The sequence below is a fragment of the Periplaneta americana genome, chromosome 4 (genome assembly GCF_040183065.1).
Source record: "Periplaneta americana isolate PAMFEO1 chromosome 4, P.americana_PAMFEO1_priV1, whole genome shotgun sequence".
NCBI classification, from domain to species: Eukaryota; Metazoa; Arthropoda; class Insecta; order Blattodea; family Blattidae; genus Periplaneta; species Periplaneta americana.
The window spans coordinates 188214723-188233651 of NC_091120.1; the positions used below are offsets into that span (position 1 = coordinate 188214723).

Below are 18929 nucleotides of genomic sequence, written 5' to 3' on the forward strand. Positions count from 1 at the left end.
TTAAGTTGAATATATCATTCACTTTTAAGTTGAATTTAACGTTAATTCGGTTTAAGTCGCTTTTGATATTAATATAGTTTGAGTTAAATTTAATGTAAATTCAGTTTCAGTCGATTTTAATTATTTCAATTAATTCTAGTTGAAATTAATGTCAATTGAATTTCAGTCGTTTTCTAATCTCATATACATTAAATTTAATTTAAACTCGATTATAATATAATTTCTGTTGAATTGAATTTAATGCCAATTCGGTTTTAGTCGATTCCTAATATCACTTCAATTTTAGTTCAATGTACTCGTAATGTCAATTTACTTTCATTTGATTTTAATATACTTAATTCCAGTTCCAATTAAATTTAATATCAATAATTCAAGTTCGGTAGATTTCTGATATCTCTTCACATTCAGTTAAATTTAATGCTAATTTAGATTCACTTTATTTTTTAATAGTAATAACTTTATTGGTAGGAAAACAAACAAAGAGAATCAAGACATATGTAATATTACATTATGGTTTAGTTAATTTTAACATAATTTCAGTTTATCAGTTAAATTTAATAGAATTTCAATTGTAAATTAAATGTTATAGCATTTTGTCTATTAAATGTAATACTAATTCAATTCTTAGCTAAATGTAATCTCAATTCAATTATCAGTTATATTTTAATGTCATTTTTAATTTTGAGTTAAGTTTAATGTAATATCAATTCTTACCTAAATACGAAATTTATTCAATTATCAGTTCATTTCAATGTCCATTCAATTCTTACTTACACTTAATGCCAATTGAATTTTATTTAAATTATATGTCAATTGAACTCTCAATTAAACTTAATGTCAATACAATTCTCAGTAAAATTTGAAGTCAATTCCATTTTCACCTGAATTTAATGTCAGTTTATTTCTCAGCTAATTTTGATAATATGTCAATTCTCGGTTAAAATTAATGTCCGTTCTCTTTTAATTTACATTTAATAGCAGTTCGATTTCCATTTGTATTTAATACCAAGTCAATTTTCAGTTAATTTAACGCCATTCAGCGCTTAGTTGAATTTCAATTTCAAATCAGTTATGCGTTGAATTTTAATGTCAATTAATTTTTCAGTTGTCTTTAATTTCTGTTCAGTTTTTCGTTCAATTTAACTTGTTCTTATGTTTAATTTAAGTTAATTAAACTTAAGTTCAATTTAATTTAAGTTTAATTTCGTTTTAAATCAATTCCAATTCAATTTAATATCAATTAAATTTAATTTTAATTTACTTTCAATTTAATTTCATACAAATTAATTTAAGTTTCATTTTATTCAATTTGCAGGATCGTCTCTGGTTGTGATTCTCGAAATCGACGAGATAATCTCTGTGTCAGTTAGCGCTCTGTTTGCAGCCTCATACACGCTGGTAGGGGGCTTTTACAGCATTTCATATACTGACGTGTTGCAGCTCTTCTTAATAGTAATTGGTCTTGTAAGTACATTACTTACTTACTTACTTCTTACTTATTTACAAATGGCTTTTAAAGAATCCGAAGGTTCATTCCCACCCTCACATAAGCCCGCCATCGGTCCCTATCCTGTGCAAGATTAATCCAGTCTCTATCATCATATACCACCTCCCTCAAATCCATTTTAATATTATCCTCCCATCTACGTCTCTACCTCCCTAAAGGTCTTTTTCCCTCCGGTCTCCCAACTAACACTCCATGTGCATTTCTGGATTCGCCCATACGTGCTACATTCCCTGCCCACCTCAAACGTCTGGATTTAATGTTCCTAATTATGTCAGGTGAAGGATACAATGCGTGCAGTTCTGCGTTGTGTAACTTTCTCCATTCTCCTGTAACTTCATCCCGCTTAGCCCCAAATATTTTCCTAAGCACCTTATTCTCAAACACCCTTAACCTATGTTCCTCTCTAAAAGTGAGAGTCCAAGTTTCACAACCATACAGAACAACCGGTAATATAACTGTTTTATAAATTCTAACTTTCAGACTTTTTGACAGAAGACTAGATGACAAAAGCTTCTCAACCGAATAATAACACGCATTTCCCATATTTATTCTGCGTTTAATTTCCTCCCGAGTGTCATTTAGATTTGTTACTGTTGCTCCAAGATATTTGAATTTTTCCACCTCTTCGAAGGATAAATCTCCAATTTTTATATTTCCATTTCGTACAATATTCTGGTCACGAGACATAATCATATACTTAGTCTTTTCGGGATTTACTTCCAACCCTATCGCTCTACTTGCTTCAACAAGAATTTCCGCTTTTTCCCTAATTATTTGTGGATTTTGTCCTAACATATTCACGTCATCCGCATAGACAAGAAGCTGATGTAACCCGTTCAATTTCAAACCCTCTGTGTTATCCTGAACTTTCCTAATGGCATATTCTAAAGCGAAGTTAAAAAGTAAAGGTGATAGTGCATCTCCCTGCTTTAGCCCGCAGTGAATTGGAAAAACATCAGATAGAAACTGACCTATACGGACTCTGCTGTATGTTTCACTGAGACACATTTTAATTAATCGAATTAGTTTCTTGGGAATACCAAATTCAATAAGAATATCATATAATACTTCCCTCTTAACCGAGTCATATGCCTTTTTGAAATCTATCTTGTAAGTACATTAGTTATTTATAAAGGAAGAAAGAAAATGTAGGTTATAAAGTATTGTTCATAATATGTCCTCACGTTTGTTTTTTCGAATAAATTGACATTTTAAATATATTATTTTTCTATTCAATGATACAGCTTATTCTCAATTTTCAAAATCTTGAAAAAATAGTTTCTTTGCAAACAATTTGCTTGTGATACACTTTCTGTGAAATGTTATTTCTGCACTTATCAATAAGAGTACGAAGAAAAGAAATTATCGTAGATTTCATACTACAAATCCACGTAAATTAATTAGTAGCATAGCCAGAGATACTGAATTAAAATCTGGGAGTCATTTACAGACGACATTCTGCAATTACGTGTGTTAATTCCACCATTAAGAAGTGTTCTTCATCTGTCCAAAAAACTTCTTTGTCCAGCCAATGATTTTAAAGTTTAATATCTCCTAGCATAAATCATAACTCTTTTGCTTGTCACTTTCTTTGAATGCGACCACTGGTTTTAGTTTATATGGGTACAGACTAAGATGTTCCTTGGAAATTTCCAAACTATGCTGTAACTCATTTGAAAACGCCTGAACACATGACTAATTAATATCACTAATTTCAGAACAATTAATTTATTTCATTACTTTTCTGAACACTTCAGCAGCAATGTCATCATTAAATACTATTAGCCTTCCAGATTTCTTCTTACTAGCAACAGAATCAGTTTCCTCAAACCTTCTAATTAAATCCCAGTAATTATGAATTGAACATGGAGTTTCTCTTAAATTGAGTCATGTAAATTTTCTCAGACGTTGACAAAGACGCTATTGCTTTCATAGCAGCATTGGACCAGCTATGTCCTAACAAAATAATAGAATCATGGTCTCAAACTTCAAAATACTTGCAGAAGTACTAACAAAATCATTGCAGCTTCGATGTTATTCTCCTATGCCATATACGGGACTGATGTGTGATTTGCGTTGCGTTATTTCACGATTAAATGAAAGTGAGAGATGAATAACTTTACAAAAATATACACGTGACGCATATTAAGTAAGCCCTATTAATCATTCCGTAAGATACACATTTTTATTACTTACTTACTTACAATTTTTTTATATCTATGTCCCTGTTAATTTTCATTTGTTTTTATTTACATAAACGAGGAGCACAATGAGGCCAACACAAAACATTATCTTCGTATACAATCCACTTTATATTCACAATGGTTTGGAGTGATTTATTAAAGAATATATTCAAAACTAATTTAGAAACGTGTTAAACGAATTATTCTCGCACAAAAAACGGACGCTTTCTGGACCAAATGAAAGTATAGCCTATTAATTATTTGCATGAAATAACAATTAATAAACATGTTAAAGGAATTATTCTTGTACCAAATGTATGTCCCTTCGACTAAAATGATCGTATTTTTTTTTTATTATTTAAATAGAATTGTAACTAAGAAACGTGTTAAATGAATTGTTCGCGCACCAAAAACGGATTCTTCCTGGACAAAATGATCGTATTTTCATTATTTAATTATTTTATAGTTTCATACGGTATTTAATGAGATTGTTTTGACTGTGATACCTATTATTGATTGTTTTTATTAATAACAGTAGGCTGCTGCCTGTTAGGGTATACAATGATTCGCGCTCAGAGGGGTGGAAGTCGGGGTTTGGCATGACTCACAAGCCATAAGTTGTGCAAACGTTGTTTCTTTGCTAATTACCGAGTGTGGAGTGTTGTGCACTTAGAGTGGTTTTTTTTTTCCTATCTCAAATATTGTATATAACGCTTTAAAGTTCTGAATGGCATATACATTGAATGATTTTGAATAATACCCGGCCCCGGAACAATTTTTTCCTTGAAATTACTCAAATCTGCTTTACAGGGAGCTTTATCTGAAAGACTAGATTTGCATAATATATACGTCACTGTGTACGTTAACAGAAAACCACAATTCTAAGTCGCACAGAGTTTGTGTGCACTCGATGTGGGTCTCTGGCGTTTCGTCAGCCCACGCGAGTTGTGTGGATATAAAGGGAAAAGTTGAGACGGTGTCGGGTGGAGTTCCCGGGTAGCTCAGTTGGTAGAGCGCTGGTACGTTCAACCAGAGGTCCCGGGATCGATACCCGGCCACGGAACAATTTTTTCCTTGAAATTATTCAAATCTGCTTTACAGGGAGCTTTACCTGAAAGACTAGATTTGCATAATATATACGTCACTGTGTACGTTAACAGAAAACCACAATTCTAAGTCACACAGAGATTGTGTGCACTCGATGTGGGTCTCTGGCGTTTCGTCAGCCCACGCGAGTTGTGTGGATATAAAGGGAAAAGTTGAGACGGTGTCGGGTGGAGTTCCCGGGTAGCTCAGTTGGCAGAGCGCTGGTACGTTCAACTAGAGGTCCCGGGATCGATACCCGGCCCCGGAACAATTTTTCTCTTGAAATTATTAAAATCTGCTTTACAGGGAGCTTTACCTGAAAGATTAGATTTGCATGATATATACATTAACTTCAGAACATGGGATGACATCGATCCTTGTATTATACTTTCTGTTGCAGGTTCTTTCGGTACCTTTCGCGTATTACAACACAGCTGTGGAAAGTAATGCTTTATCTACAACTAACTGGCTTGGAGAGCTAAAAACATCTGACATCGGCGAGTGGGTAGATACGCTACTGCTGCTCATGTTTGGAGGAATTCCATGGCAGGTAATGCATGCTAAACTGTACCACATTGACATTCTTTGATGTCTTTTGTCAAGTTCTTCTTCTTTAACTGAATCTTGCAGGCGGTAGATGTTTATCTATTTACAGAACATCCCAAACTTTGCGCACAAAGACTAAATCATCTGAATTCTGCATGAAAATGGAGACGAAAATGTTTGTGATAACATTTCGTCCAAAGAATTTTTAATTTCACAATATGACAACACTGTATTTTTCAAATAAATATTACTCCTGTGATCGTAGCTCAAGCTACCCGTACGCTGCTTTGAGAATATGGATCTGTGAAATTCCTCACTTCTACATTTTTACACTAATTAATCTGAAACTTTTACCACATATTTCTTACAATGTGAACATGCAATACACAAATTTTCACTTTGATATTTCAGTTAGTTTACTTATAATCAATTTTTTTAATACTGAACTATAATTGTCCCAATTTTCAAAGTTTACATAATTTTTCTTTAAATTTATATTTAATTTATTCCTGGTAGATGTATGTAAAAAGCCACCGGCGTAGCTCAGTCGGCTAAGGCGCTTGTCTGCCGATCCGGAGTTGCGTTCGGGCGCGGGTTCGATTACCGCTTGGGCTGATTACTTGGTTGGGTTTTCTCCGAGGTTCTCCCCAATCATAAGGCAAATATCAGGTAATCTATGGCAAATCCTCGGTCTCATCTCGTCAAATATCATCTCCCTATCACCATTCCCATCGACGCTAAATAAACTCATAGTTGGTACAGCGTCGTTAAATAACTAAGTAAGATAAAAAAGTATGTAAAATATGACACATCCTTTCCATGTTTTTCCAGTTACTTTTTGAGAAAAAATATTTACTCTTAAAATTGTTAATTTTATCAATTTTTTAAAACTTATCACACATTCACTGTTCAAGAATTTAAATATTTGGGTAGTATAATTGACAAGGATGGTGGAGCCTTTGAGCATGTAAAGAACCGAATAAAAAATACAAATAGTGCATTTGTCCAGTTGTACCCAGTATGGAAATCTTATATTATATCTAGATCTACAAAAATTAAAATCTTTAACAGTAACGTGAAATCAGTCTTATTGTATGTCTGAGAGACATGGAAAACAAGTAAACTTATACAAAATAAACTGCAAACATTTGTTAATAGATGTTTACGAAGAATTTTAAAAATTAGATGGCCAGATATAATCACAAACTCAGAACTATGGAAGATAACAAATCAGAAAGAAATCGCAATAGAAATCAAAAGACGAAAGTGGAATTGAATAGGGCACACAGTCAGGAGAGAAGATGGAGCAGTAGAAACAATGGCTTTGAGTTGGAACCCCCAGGGTAGTAGAACAAGAGGAAGGCCAAAAAATACAGGGAAGAGAACAGTTTTGGAGGAAATTGCTAGGGAGGGGAAAACATGGAGCGAAGTGAAGAAGTTGGCTACAAATAGGGTCCGATGGAGGCACTTTGTGAATGCCCTATGCTCCTCATGAGGAGATACAGGAGTTTGATTGATTGATTATCACACATTCAACACATGGTGATTTGAATACTTTCAATAGCAGAAAAAAACACATGTGTCAGTTTACTTCATATATTTTTGTGGACTTCTGTGCAAAATTTCACCGAGATTGGGCATGTATATGATATATACTATCGATATCCTTCCTTCCTTCCTATACAGGTCTACCACACACATTTTTCTCCTATGTAACAACGCGAAATATGAACTGAATGAAAAATAAAATTAGTTAAAATGAAAAAAAAAAAAAAAAAAGTCTGTTAGAATGACAGCTGAGTGTCATTTTAAAGGGCTGCAGCTCACGCAAGCGTTGGTCTCTTTAAATTCGTCCTGACGGGGTTTAAATTGTCATAGGGCCAAAATAAGCATATATTTAGAAATCTGACACATTATTTTTTTTTAGAGTTAAAAACAAAATTTTCATTTTTTAATGGTTTTTTTATTATTTTCACTGGTCCAAAGCCTTAAAACTAAACATCCTTAGTTGAAACCTCATCGCTCGTTTATTTTATTATTATTATTATTATTATTATTATTATTATTATTATTATTATTATTATTATTATCTAATCCTTATATTGCTTTATGCGGAGTTCCACAGGGTTCCACTTTGGGGCCTCTATTATTTTTATTCTTTATAGATGACATCTGTAAAAGAATAAGTTCTAACTGCCTTTTATTTGCTGATGACCTTAAAATATTTCACAAAATAAATAGTCTGGCTGACTGTATAACTTTGCAAAATGATATATATGCTATTGAGTTATGGTCTGCTGCTAATGGAATGAAAATTAATGAATTGAAAACTTTTGTCATTTCCTTCTCTAGAAAAACCTCTTCTCTTAAATTTAATTACACTCTTAATAATATCAACATAATAAGGAAAGACTGTATTAGAGACCTGGGAGTTCTACTCGATACCAAATTACATTTTCATAATCATGTCCAACATCTTTATAATCATTCCATTAGAATGCTCGGACTTATAAGGTCTATAACTTATTCTTTTTCTACCCCAGATACTCTTGTAATTCTATACTATACATTAATCAGATCTAAACTCGAATATGCATCTGTTGTCTGGAATTCTATTACTTCTACTGATTTGGGTAAATTGGAAATCATTCAAAGAAAATTTATATCCCTATGTGCTTTTAGGTTTTTACCAAATTCATCTGTTTTCAATTATGAGCATACTTGTAAATATTTTAACTTTTCTAGCCTTAATGCTAGACGTCTTGAACTTGACTACTTATTCTTTTATAAGGCCTTAAAGGGTAATATTGATTGTGAATCCTTCATAAGCAATATCTACCTTCGGGCCCCTACGAATGGTTTAAGATTTCAAAAAAAATTTTATACCTATATGCCTAAATCTCTCTCTCCAGTTGTCAGATGCATGAAAGCTGCCAATTTACATTATATTAATTCAGATCCGTTTAATGTATAGTTTGTTGTTTGGCTATTCTTATATTAACCACATTCATTTCAACTTCATACGTTTGTGTTGTTTTTAGCTTTTCTGTATCATGTATTTTGTAGTTATCTACTCATTTTGTCATTATTGTTTATTTTATTTGTCTCTAATTTTAATAATTATTTCTATTGCACTGTTTGGTTATTCCTTGTACACTGTAAATCTTGTGCTGAACTGTTACTGTCCCCTGGTTGTTGTAAAGCACAATAAATATTAGTAAGTAAATAATAAATAAATTATTATTATTATTATTATGTTTCAGTTTTTTGACGTGATAACGTCTTATAATTCGGTCTGCCGGTAAGGATGTAGGCTAGAAAAGTTGATGTAATAAAATTCGGTAAGAGTTTGAAGCGTTCGTACTATATGAATTTTCTGATGAATTTCGTTCATTTAGGTATCAATGTATGGGCATATCCCCTACTACTCGACTAGGTGTGGTAGGTGGGAGAGTGTCGCGTACAGGATGGGGAAAGCGCGAGGATAGCTGGAGTACAATTTCGGGTGCACAGTCAACTTGGAGAAGGCGCTGTGATTACATGCATTGTCCGATTTAGATGCAACAAACGGCATATGTTTGCTAAATAAACCTATTTTCTCGGACGAATAGTGTCATTTAATCGGAAGTTTAGGTGTGAATGTTGTGAGCGTGTAAATAAATTTTAGTGGAAAATTAGTGTAACATCGCGTTACAATGACCGATTCACCCAAGTCGAAATTCCGTTCCACAAAATCCTTTCATTTTTTTTTTCTGTTAGTGTAGGACGGACATGAATATAGATGCTACACATCAAACATAATGTACAAATTAAACATAACATTTGTCTTTCTTGCAGGGTTATATGCAGAGAATATTTTCAATGAAGACAACGAAGGCAGTACAAGGTTTATCCATTTTCACCTTCTTTTCTGTCCTTGCCATGGCCATTCCTCCAGCCATGGTAGGGATTATAGCAAAAAATACAGGTAAGTAGAAATTCCTATTATATAACACATTTCAGAAATTGCGCCAATAAATATAACTACTTTCCATTTCATAATAAATTTTAATCAAAAATGTATAATGTACTGTATTTTGTTTCTCGATCGGTTCGTATCTCGTCTTTTTCTGTTTCATTCCTTCATACTCTTCTTCCTCTTTTCATGTATATTTATTTCTCATTTCTTCTTCTTTCCCTTGTTCTCTTCTGTTTTTCTTTCTTTCTCTCTTCCTTCTTCTTTCATTCATTGACATTTCTTTTCTTCTATTTTACCATATTCTTTTCGTTCATATCCTTTCCTCTCAATTTCTCCTTTCACTTCCTCTTCCATTTCTTCTTCTGGTGCATATTTTTCTTACTTTCGTATTCCCCATTTATTCTAATTTATTACTTAATTTCTTATTCTAGTTCTCGTCGTACCTTTCCTCCATTCCCATTCTTTTTTCTTTTCTTCTTTCTATCTCCTTGCATTTTCTTTTCATATCTTCTGATGTCTTCATTTTTTGTTCTTCTTTCTCTTTCTTCTTTGCTCAATCTTCATTCTCCTTTTCCCTTTCACCTTCTTTCTCTCTCTAATTTTCTCCTTTAATTCTTATTTCTTCTGTATCTTCTCATTTTCTTCTTTACTTCTTACTCCTCTGTTTTCTAATTTTCTTCTTTATTTCTTATTCCTTGTCTGCCTTCTTTTAATTTTCTTTACTTCTTCTATCTTCTCTACCTCTTCATTTTCTTCTTGACTTCTTTTCCATTTCTACCTTCTCATTCAACGTCTAACAACAATAGCTGTAAATACAACAGAAAAAATGATCGTGCAGAATAGTATCTTGCGATACTAGGTTGGTAAATGTTCTATAACACAGGCGAGATAAAGTATTTTTTAATTCCCGAGACTCTGTTAAGCACTTAACGCCCGTGTATTGCATATTATTTTTTGCACAATCATAATTGAGGGGCTTAGAACAAAAAGAAGGTAAGTGACATTATTAAAAAAATGAGGTAAGTGCGTGTTGTGATAGCCCAAAAGGATGTTTCTTTGGGATAAAATCAGGTAAGTGATCACATTGACATATTGATTTATTGATATAGTTCACAGGTACAAAACTTAATAGTATAACAAAAGATCTATAAACAAATGTAGTTCTACATACTAAATATACAATTTCCTAGACTCATTATTTTATCGCAAATCTCAATAATTTATTGGTTCAAACTTGCACTTACATCTGGTTTTAGTGCATGTTTAAACAAATCGTGATAACCATTAAGACATTAAACCTTATTTTATCTGCTCCTTTTCACAATTTAATTGTAATTATTTAGGTCTTATTTTAATAATAACTTATTATTCCAATTATATGATCAGATGTCGACATACTGTAAGTCATGAACCTGAAATAGCTGACTCGATACATTCTATATGTAGGTTGTCTTTATTTCTTACAATATTTCCTTGTCAGCAGAAACGTTTGCGTAACTTCAATGAAGACTACCGCATACCTACTTAAAAGCAAACTTGACAAGTTGCTTACATAATCAACCTCAATTTAGTTTCATTATTGTGTCGCATGTACTCATTATCAATTCATTACTATTATAATGCCTACTAAATTTATTATAAATGCATTATTATTGAAATTAAGACATATTAGTAAAGCAATTTATAAAGTCAAAATTATCTTCTGAACCATTTACTAAATAATATAGCTATCTGAATACATTAATAACTGCCTTAATTCTCTATTTTCAATTTTTATTATTTTAAAACCTTGACGTAATACTATCTTATTTTCAAAACCTGTCTGCTTATCTAATTTAATTAATAATAAGTGTTTCTAATTTTAGGAAAATTTAGTCTTTGCTGATGCCTATCTCTTAATAGGTAGTTTCGTTCAGTATCTATAGTTTTGATTGAATCTACTTTATTTCTGATAGAGTTTCTATTTGTCAATTTACCTCTTAATAACTGTTCGTCACCTTCTCCTACTCCATCGGTTGGTAACGCACAGTTCCTCCATATTGTAGCCCTTCCTCTCGCGCACCCCGGACTACCAACGGCATGTGGCATTCTTATAAATTGATCTTCACTTGCGCTGACTTTGCCGGTTGAAAGTGATCACACTGTGCAGTGCTGCTATATCGGCATCATTTCATCAAGCTAGTGTATAATATTTCATTGCATGTAGAACTTTAACTGTAATTTCCTCAAAACTAGGTTTCCGTCACTTACCTGCTTTTTGTTCTAAGCCCCTCAATTTATATCTTTATTTCATCTATTACGTATTTTAGTTACGTATTAATTTTGAACTGAACGTTTGTCATTTTGTTAATGGCAATGTGTAATTTTCTAGGTGACCGTGTTTTATATTCTTTTGTTTTATTTGTTGGGTACGACTGTCTTTTATGTGTGTGCATTGTTCAAATAAATAAAAAGCTATTGCAATATATGAAATTGAAGTGTCTGAACACTTTTCTATAAATAAAAAGGATAATGGTTTTATCTCATTATATTTAATAATTCTTCAAACTTCACGTTCAATTTTAATGTTAATAAATAAAGTTACAGCTTGTCCTGTCGGAGTTCTTGTTCTTTTTTTAAATTTACAAGTGACTGTATGTTATGTTTTTAGAGAATTTACTTACTGTACTATTATTTCCTGCGTTTCCTTAGTAACCATTGAACGTGTTATCACAGTCTAGTATATCATCGTTGTTCCTGCAATAACTCCTATGTGCAAAATATGAAAATTTTCAGTAGGAAGAAAAAACAATTTATTCTTCCATGACAGTAGTGCATAGGAGATTGTGAATTCTTACATTTTAGAAAGAAAAAAAATATAATTACATATAGGAGATTTTATTATTTGCTGTATCACCATTTAAGCTATTTAATAGAGCAAAAATCTGAAAATTGATAAATATGTCACATAGGAGTCATTGCAGGAACAACGACGATATACAGTTACGAAGCTCAATACGTAGTAAATATGCATCCATAGATAGTTGCTAACCACTAGGATCGCTAACATCGCCTCATTACAGACAATGTGAAATATTACCGGCACAGTCTATTGTTCCTAGCACCCTCACAACTCAAGCTTCGTGACTGTATATACTAGACTGTGGTGTTACATCTTCAAGTTACATGGTATGCAACAATGATAGCAAGTACATAAAAAGAGCATGATTTTGCAGAAAAGAATATTTCATCTTGATGACACTATTTATATTTCAGACTGGGTGAATGTAGAAGGATTTGCAAGAAACGTCACTACTGAGGACGGGAACCTAATCCTTCCCCTAGTCCTGAGGTACCTCACACCAAACGCAAGTATACAGAGCGACTCTACATTATATAAGCACTTATATCAGTAATCATCTGAATCTTACATGAATTTTGTTTTGATAATCTTTTATGAAAGGATCTCTTGTAAAAGTTCTGCTACTGTGATTGAACCATTAAGGGAAGAGGATGGTATTTTTTGGTGAAAAATGAGTAAATTTTCAAAAAACAATTTTTTTTCTTAAAATACTCTGTGATATGTGTAGAATACATTGTATAATATTTTGTGGGTATTTGTGCCCTTATCGGTTGTTGAGACGCCATTTTTAAACTTCCTGCGCTCTGATTTTTAAATCACACCGCCCTTTGTTTGTTGTTTCCGGAACTTCATTTTTTTTTTTCAAAACCAAATTTTTCTTTAAAATACTCTGTGATGTGTGTGAAATACATTGTATCACATTTTGTGGGTATCTGTGCCCTTACTGGATGTTGAGACGCCATTTTTAAAGTTCCTGCGCTCTGGATTATTAAATCACACCCCCTTTGATTGCTGTTTCTGGAACTTTAATTTTTTGCTACATTGCCAGACAAAAATCGATATAATTTTTTAAATATTAAAGAGATATGAATGAAATTTAGAATAAACATCCTATAGACTACTAGGAAACTTTTCTCTGTAACGGAATTTCCCTAATTGGTTTCATTTTAAAAATAAGTCTCTCTGTTTGCAAGAAAGAAAATTAAAAAAAATGTTATTAAATTTTAATTGTTTATTTTACAACTGTAGCAACTAATATCACCATTCTGTTACAGACAGTTTGTAGAGCGTGCTTTTACAAATGAATTGTAACATAGTGTTTGAATTTATCTTTAAAAATTGCTTAGATATATCGAGTTTAGTAAAATCCTGCATTGGGTACATATTTTTTTCAAATCTGGCTCCCAAATAATTTTTTTTTAATATTTATATTTGGTTGAGTTGCTATAGCCATGAGCTATCTACATACAAAAAATTAATATTTTACACCAAATAGGAAAAAAGTTTTAAAAATTACCATCCTCTCCCCTTAAGGCCCATTCACAATGAAAATTAAACATAACCGTAACATAAACACAGAAGTTTGCGCCCAGGCTACCAAATGGGATCATTCACAATGATTCACAACTCTAAACTTTCATGCTTATGCTTACGTGATTTGCAAACAGAACACAATCGTAGAGCGCTGAAGTATATGACAGAATATGAGGAAATGGCGTCGTTGTTATGTTTCCATGGTTACCAAGTATGTTTGTGGTTATGTTTATGTCCCCATCGTGAATGATGGTATGACTTCTTGATTTTACCGTAACGTTTACATTCTTAAGTTAACGCTTACGTTATGTTTAATTTTCATTGTGAATGAGCCTTTACACCTATAAATTCTTGCCACTTTTTTTCTCCTTGTATGCTAATATTCACTCCAAACAATCACAGAGTAATAAAATTGTTATCCTTCATTTATTTTCTCTAGTGGGTGTCCTTAATTGGATTGGGAGCCATATCTGCTGCTGTAATGTCGTCTGCTGATGCAAGCATCCTGGCTTGTAGTTCTATGTTTTCAAGAAACATATATAAATTGACTTTCAGACCGAAGGTATGTATAGGGTTACTCAATTTGATACGGAAAAACTATGCTAATCAAGACAAATTACAGAGCCAAAAATGATAGGTACTAATATGCCCAGAGTCACAATGTATTTCATAGTATTAAAGCTAAACAGAATGCGAGGATTTTTCACTGTTATATTTGTTAGACATATTATTTAATTCATATTTTTCTGCACAAGGACAGGTCTTTCACTGAAAACCCAGCGTAGCGTTCTTCAATCTTCCCTCTTTTTCTCGCCTTCCTCTTAGCCTCCGCATATGATCCATATATCGTAATGTCGTCTTCTTCTGCCGCAAACCTTTCTTCCGTTCACCATTCATTCCAGTGCATCCTTCACTAGGCACTTTCTTCTTTGCCAGTCACCCAGCCAATTCCTTTTCCCTTTTCTGATCACTTTCAGTATCGTTCTTTCTTCATCCACTCTTTCCAACACAATTTCATTTCTTATTCTGTCTATCCATTTCACACGCTCCATTCTTCTCCATATCCACATTTCAAATGCTTCTATTCGTTTCTCTTCACTTGGTCGTAATGCCCAAGTTTCTGCCCTTCACTAGTCTCTTCCTTAGTTATTTTCCCAGAGGTCCGCATAAGATTCTGTTTTTTTCTGTTAAAAGCTTCTTTTGCAATTGTTATCCTCCTCTTGACTTCCTGGCAGCAGCTCATGTTACTGCTTACAGTGTACCCATTGTATTTGAAGCTGCCCACTTGCTCTACTGCCTCATTTAGAATTCGAAAGTTTACCGTCTTTATTTTTCTTGCGACAACCATGGTCTTCGTTCCATACTGCTCACAGCTGTCATTTAGCTCCAGTAGCTTATCCCTAAGTGTCACCTCCTCTTCTGCTGACAACGGCTAATCATCAGAAAATTTTACGCACTTTATACTTCGTCCTCCTATAACTCCTCCCATGTTCTGAAAACAGTTCTTCACTAATCCTCGAAGTAAATGTTGAACAGTGTAGCTGATAATTGTCATAAAGAATATAGGTACTTGTCGTATTGGTCTATTGTTGATGATGATGTAATGATAATAATAATAATAATAATAATAATAATAGATATTATCTTTATTATTATCATTATTAAAGTCTATTATCATCATTATTTTATTATTCTCATTATTATTATTATTATTATTATTTTATATTTATTACCATTATTATTATTATTATTATTATTATTATTATTATTATTATTATTATTATTATTATTATTATTATACACTTGCATATTACTGATATTTTGCTTACACTTACTTATACGTCAATTTACTTCTTTGCTCTTTGCTGGCTTACTTGACCATCTATTTTTTTCTTCTATCCCGATGCTGTTGGATTTCGAGAACTAGGTTATATTTCCTTTGCTTTCTACCTTTTATCTTCCACTTGATATCTCTAAACTTTCCGGTGAAGTCGACTGCCTCTTTGCAAGTCGGGGAAGATGCCGAATTCAATACAGTCTACATTATTTGCTCATTGTTTAGATAATTATGTATGATTTCTCTTACTGACATAAACTAGTCCCGTCGCTCTAATTTCCGGCAGCCAATCGCGTTGCAGGTCGGCTACATTTAAACATGTGCGTCTTGTGATTCGCTGATTCATTTCTTAAGGCTCGATAAATACTTAATATAATCGCCCGCCATTTTAGCTCTTTCGTTGGCGTTTCAAGAAAGCACACAAAGACGTTATTTGCCGCTCAATTATTTACATTGCGTTTGATTTATTATCATAGGAGCTACGACATGATAATGTTTAACGGTGTGGCAAATAGATTCCTCGTATGGTAGCTCGGTAACGTAAGAACAAAAATGGCGAACGATACTACCTATCTAGACTTTATAGAGCCTTGACTTCCTAAGACGTAAGCAAAGAGGCGGAGTCACGCCGGAAATAACAGCGTCGGGACTATAGTCCCCCATTTCCATGTCCGGGAGGAGACTTTTCGCAGGGTCTCCAACCATACGCAGTTTAAAATTATAGGTTCAACATCATCTGGAGAACACACTCTAAGTTACACTGAAAATGTTAATGCTGTCTGTATTTTTTTTTAATCTAATATAATCATTATTGTTTCACACATTTCTAACACTTGTATATCACCAATAATAATACGTTAAAACTTTTTAAATTAACTTTTGATAAGCGATTCATGTTATTTTCATCGGTGTGCGTAATAATAGCAAATATTCTTTTTTCCAGGCTAGTGAGCGAGAAGTTTTATGGACTCTGAGGATCGCCGTGTTGGTGACTGCTTCAATATCAGCTGCCATTGCGTTGACAGTTGGCAGCGTGTACTACTTATCGTAAGCACAAAATCTTTAGAACAGAACCTTGAAAAACATTATGAGGTATTGCATGAAATGTAATTATCTTTCAGAAACATGCAAACACTTCATTTCTCCTATCAAAATAATTGTGTAAACATTTCTTGAACAGTCCGCCGAGTTAGCTCAGTGGCAGCGCGTCTGCCTCCAGACTAAACGGCCCGGGTTCGATTTCGGACGAGGTCAGAAATTTTCATGTAAAACTTTTACCTCGAGACTAGGAGAGGTGGCGGTGTACAACATGTAATCACATAATAGTGTACTACTATGCTTGGGTTAAATCCCAAATCTCTCCACAGTGCGTATGAAGGGAAGGCATATGTCACTGTTGATAGTGATTCGTCCGTCGGATGGGAACGTTATGCCTGGCAGCCCACTTGATGCTACTCGACAGGAGTAGGTTACGTGCCGGCACCGGGTTTCCCCTTCTCCCTTCCTCACATTCATCACCATCCTCACTCATTCCCTACATTGCACTTAAATGGACACTTACGCATACACTCACCCTAGTAAAATTAAAAATTTTAAATTATGGTTTATTTAACGACGCTCGCAACTGCAGAGGTTATATTATCAGCGTCGCCGGTGTGCCGGAATGTTGCCCCGCAGGAGTTCTTTTACATGCCAGTAAATCTACTGACATGAGCCTGTCGCAATTAAACACACTTAATTGCCGTCGACCTGGGATGGGATCGAACTCGCACCCTCGAGCATAGAAGGTCAGCGCTATACCAACTACAGTACGCTACCGAGGCCGACATCACCCTAGTACATGACATAATTCTTCACAAATACACATCATGTGGTGTACAAATTGAACATAGGTTACAGTCCTGGCATCTATCGGCAATATTCGGAATCTAAATCACGTAAGTGAAGTGGGTAGGCATTAAATACACATTTCTTGATCATCCAATGAAATATAGAGTTGTCTATTTCTAGTAACAAATTATTCGTCCTAGAGGTATATAAGTTTCACACCTAGTCTTTCGTTGAAATAACCTGAAAACATACACCCCAGTTTCGAAGGTAACTACGGGATACAAGTTTTCACAATTAAAAAGGAAGTGGAGAGAGAGAGAGTGAGTGAGAGAGAGAGAGAGAGAGAGAGAGAGAGAGAGAGAGTGAGTGAGTGTGTGCACGTACGTGCGCGCTCTGAATGGATTTGGTGATGAACAGTATTCCTTCTGTAATGTATATACGTTTAATTGTTGCAGATATTTGTGCTCGGATCTTGTCTACGTCATCCTCTTCCCTCAACTTTTGCTCGTCGTACACTGGCCACATGGAGTGAATACATATGGCTGTATATCATCCTTCATCGTGGGATTTCTGCTTAGAGTATTAGGTAAGTAAACAACAGATGGCACAGGTACATCTCCTTATTGGTCGAATGGTATGAATGCTACTATCGATATGTATTGTTGTTATATTCGACATAAAAATGTTGTCAACTTCTAAATTAACAGTCAGTCTTATATTGTTGACTTGCAGCCTATTTCAAAATGGAAATAACGGCAGTATTAGTAAAATATATTTTCCCTGGACCAAAAATATAATAAAAACTGACTAAAATCACATCAGTAGTAACAAACTGTTTAATTCTTTTTATTTTTTTATTTGGTAGCATTTAATGCTTATCGAATATCGAATGCTAAAAACGCTAATCGAACCATTACTTCCACTGACCTTTTTTTTTTTTTTTTTTTTGCGTATAATGTGTGATGCATCTGTTCCAATATGGTTGGTTTCTAATGCCAGGCGTTTGACAATAAAGTCATTTGACCTCTTGCACTCCAATATTTTTCAAAGATATTATCATGGCCAGCCACTGAAGCATTTCCGAATCCATTTCTTGGTTTGAGTTGCACAATGAGCAGTTAGGGGACTGATATATTCCAATTCTATGCAGGTGTTTGGCCAAAACAATCATGGCCTGTTGCCAATCTAAATGCAGCTACAGACGATTTTCGTGGTAAATCAGGAATTAACTGTGGATTTTGATGCAGAGAGTTCCATTTCCCCCTTGAGATTGTGTTATCAAATTTTGTTTGTTGAAGTCTAAGTATGTAGATTTAATAAATCTTTTCACGGAGTAATACGTAGATTTAGTAATAGGTCTGTAAGTATCAGTGCTGCCCTTCTTTGCTAAAGCATCCGCATTCTCGTTTCCCAGGATTCCAATCTGTTCCAATATTTAAATTTCCATTTCACTCTCTCATCATCTTTATGAACCTACAGGGTGAACATAAAATATGGGGACAAACTTCAGGAGGTGATTCCTGACAGAAGAAGGGACAAAAAAAAGTCTTATGAATCCATGTCCGAAAACGAAAGTTTTCCATGATAGAAGTCAGTGCTGTTAATCG

The 18929-nt window shown here is 33.8% G+C and overlaps 1 protein-coding gene across 1 annotated transcript in view; it reads left to right on the plus strand.

Annotated features, from left to right (window-relative positions):
• The window catches only part of LOC138698532 (high-affinity choline transporter 1-like), a 152067-nt gene that overhangs the window by 123076 nt on the left and 10062 nt on the right, over positions 1 to 18929 (plus strand). The window contains exons 6-12 of the mRNA XM_069824530.1: positions 1316 to 1464; positions 5177 to 5326; positions 9160 to 9289; positions 12536 to 12627; positions 14095 to 14217; positions 16436 to 16539; positions 17778 to 17908. Of these exons, the coding sequence (XP_069680631.1) occupies positions 1316 to 1464; positions 5177 to 5326; positions 9160 to 9289; positions 12536 to 12627; positions 14095 to 14217; positions 16436 to 16539; positions 17778 to 17908 (879 nt within the window). The remainder of the gene's footprint in view (positions 1 to 1315; positions 1465 to 5176; positions 5327 to 9159; positions 9290 to 12535; positions 12628 to 14094; positions 14218 to 16435; positions 16540 to 17777; positions 17909 to 18929) is intronic.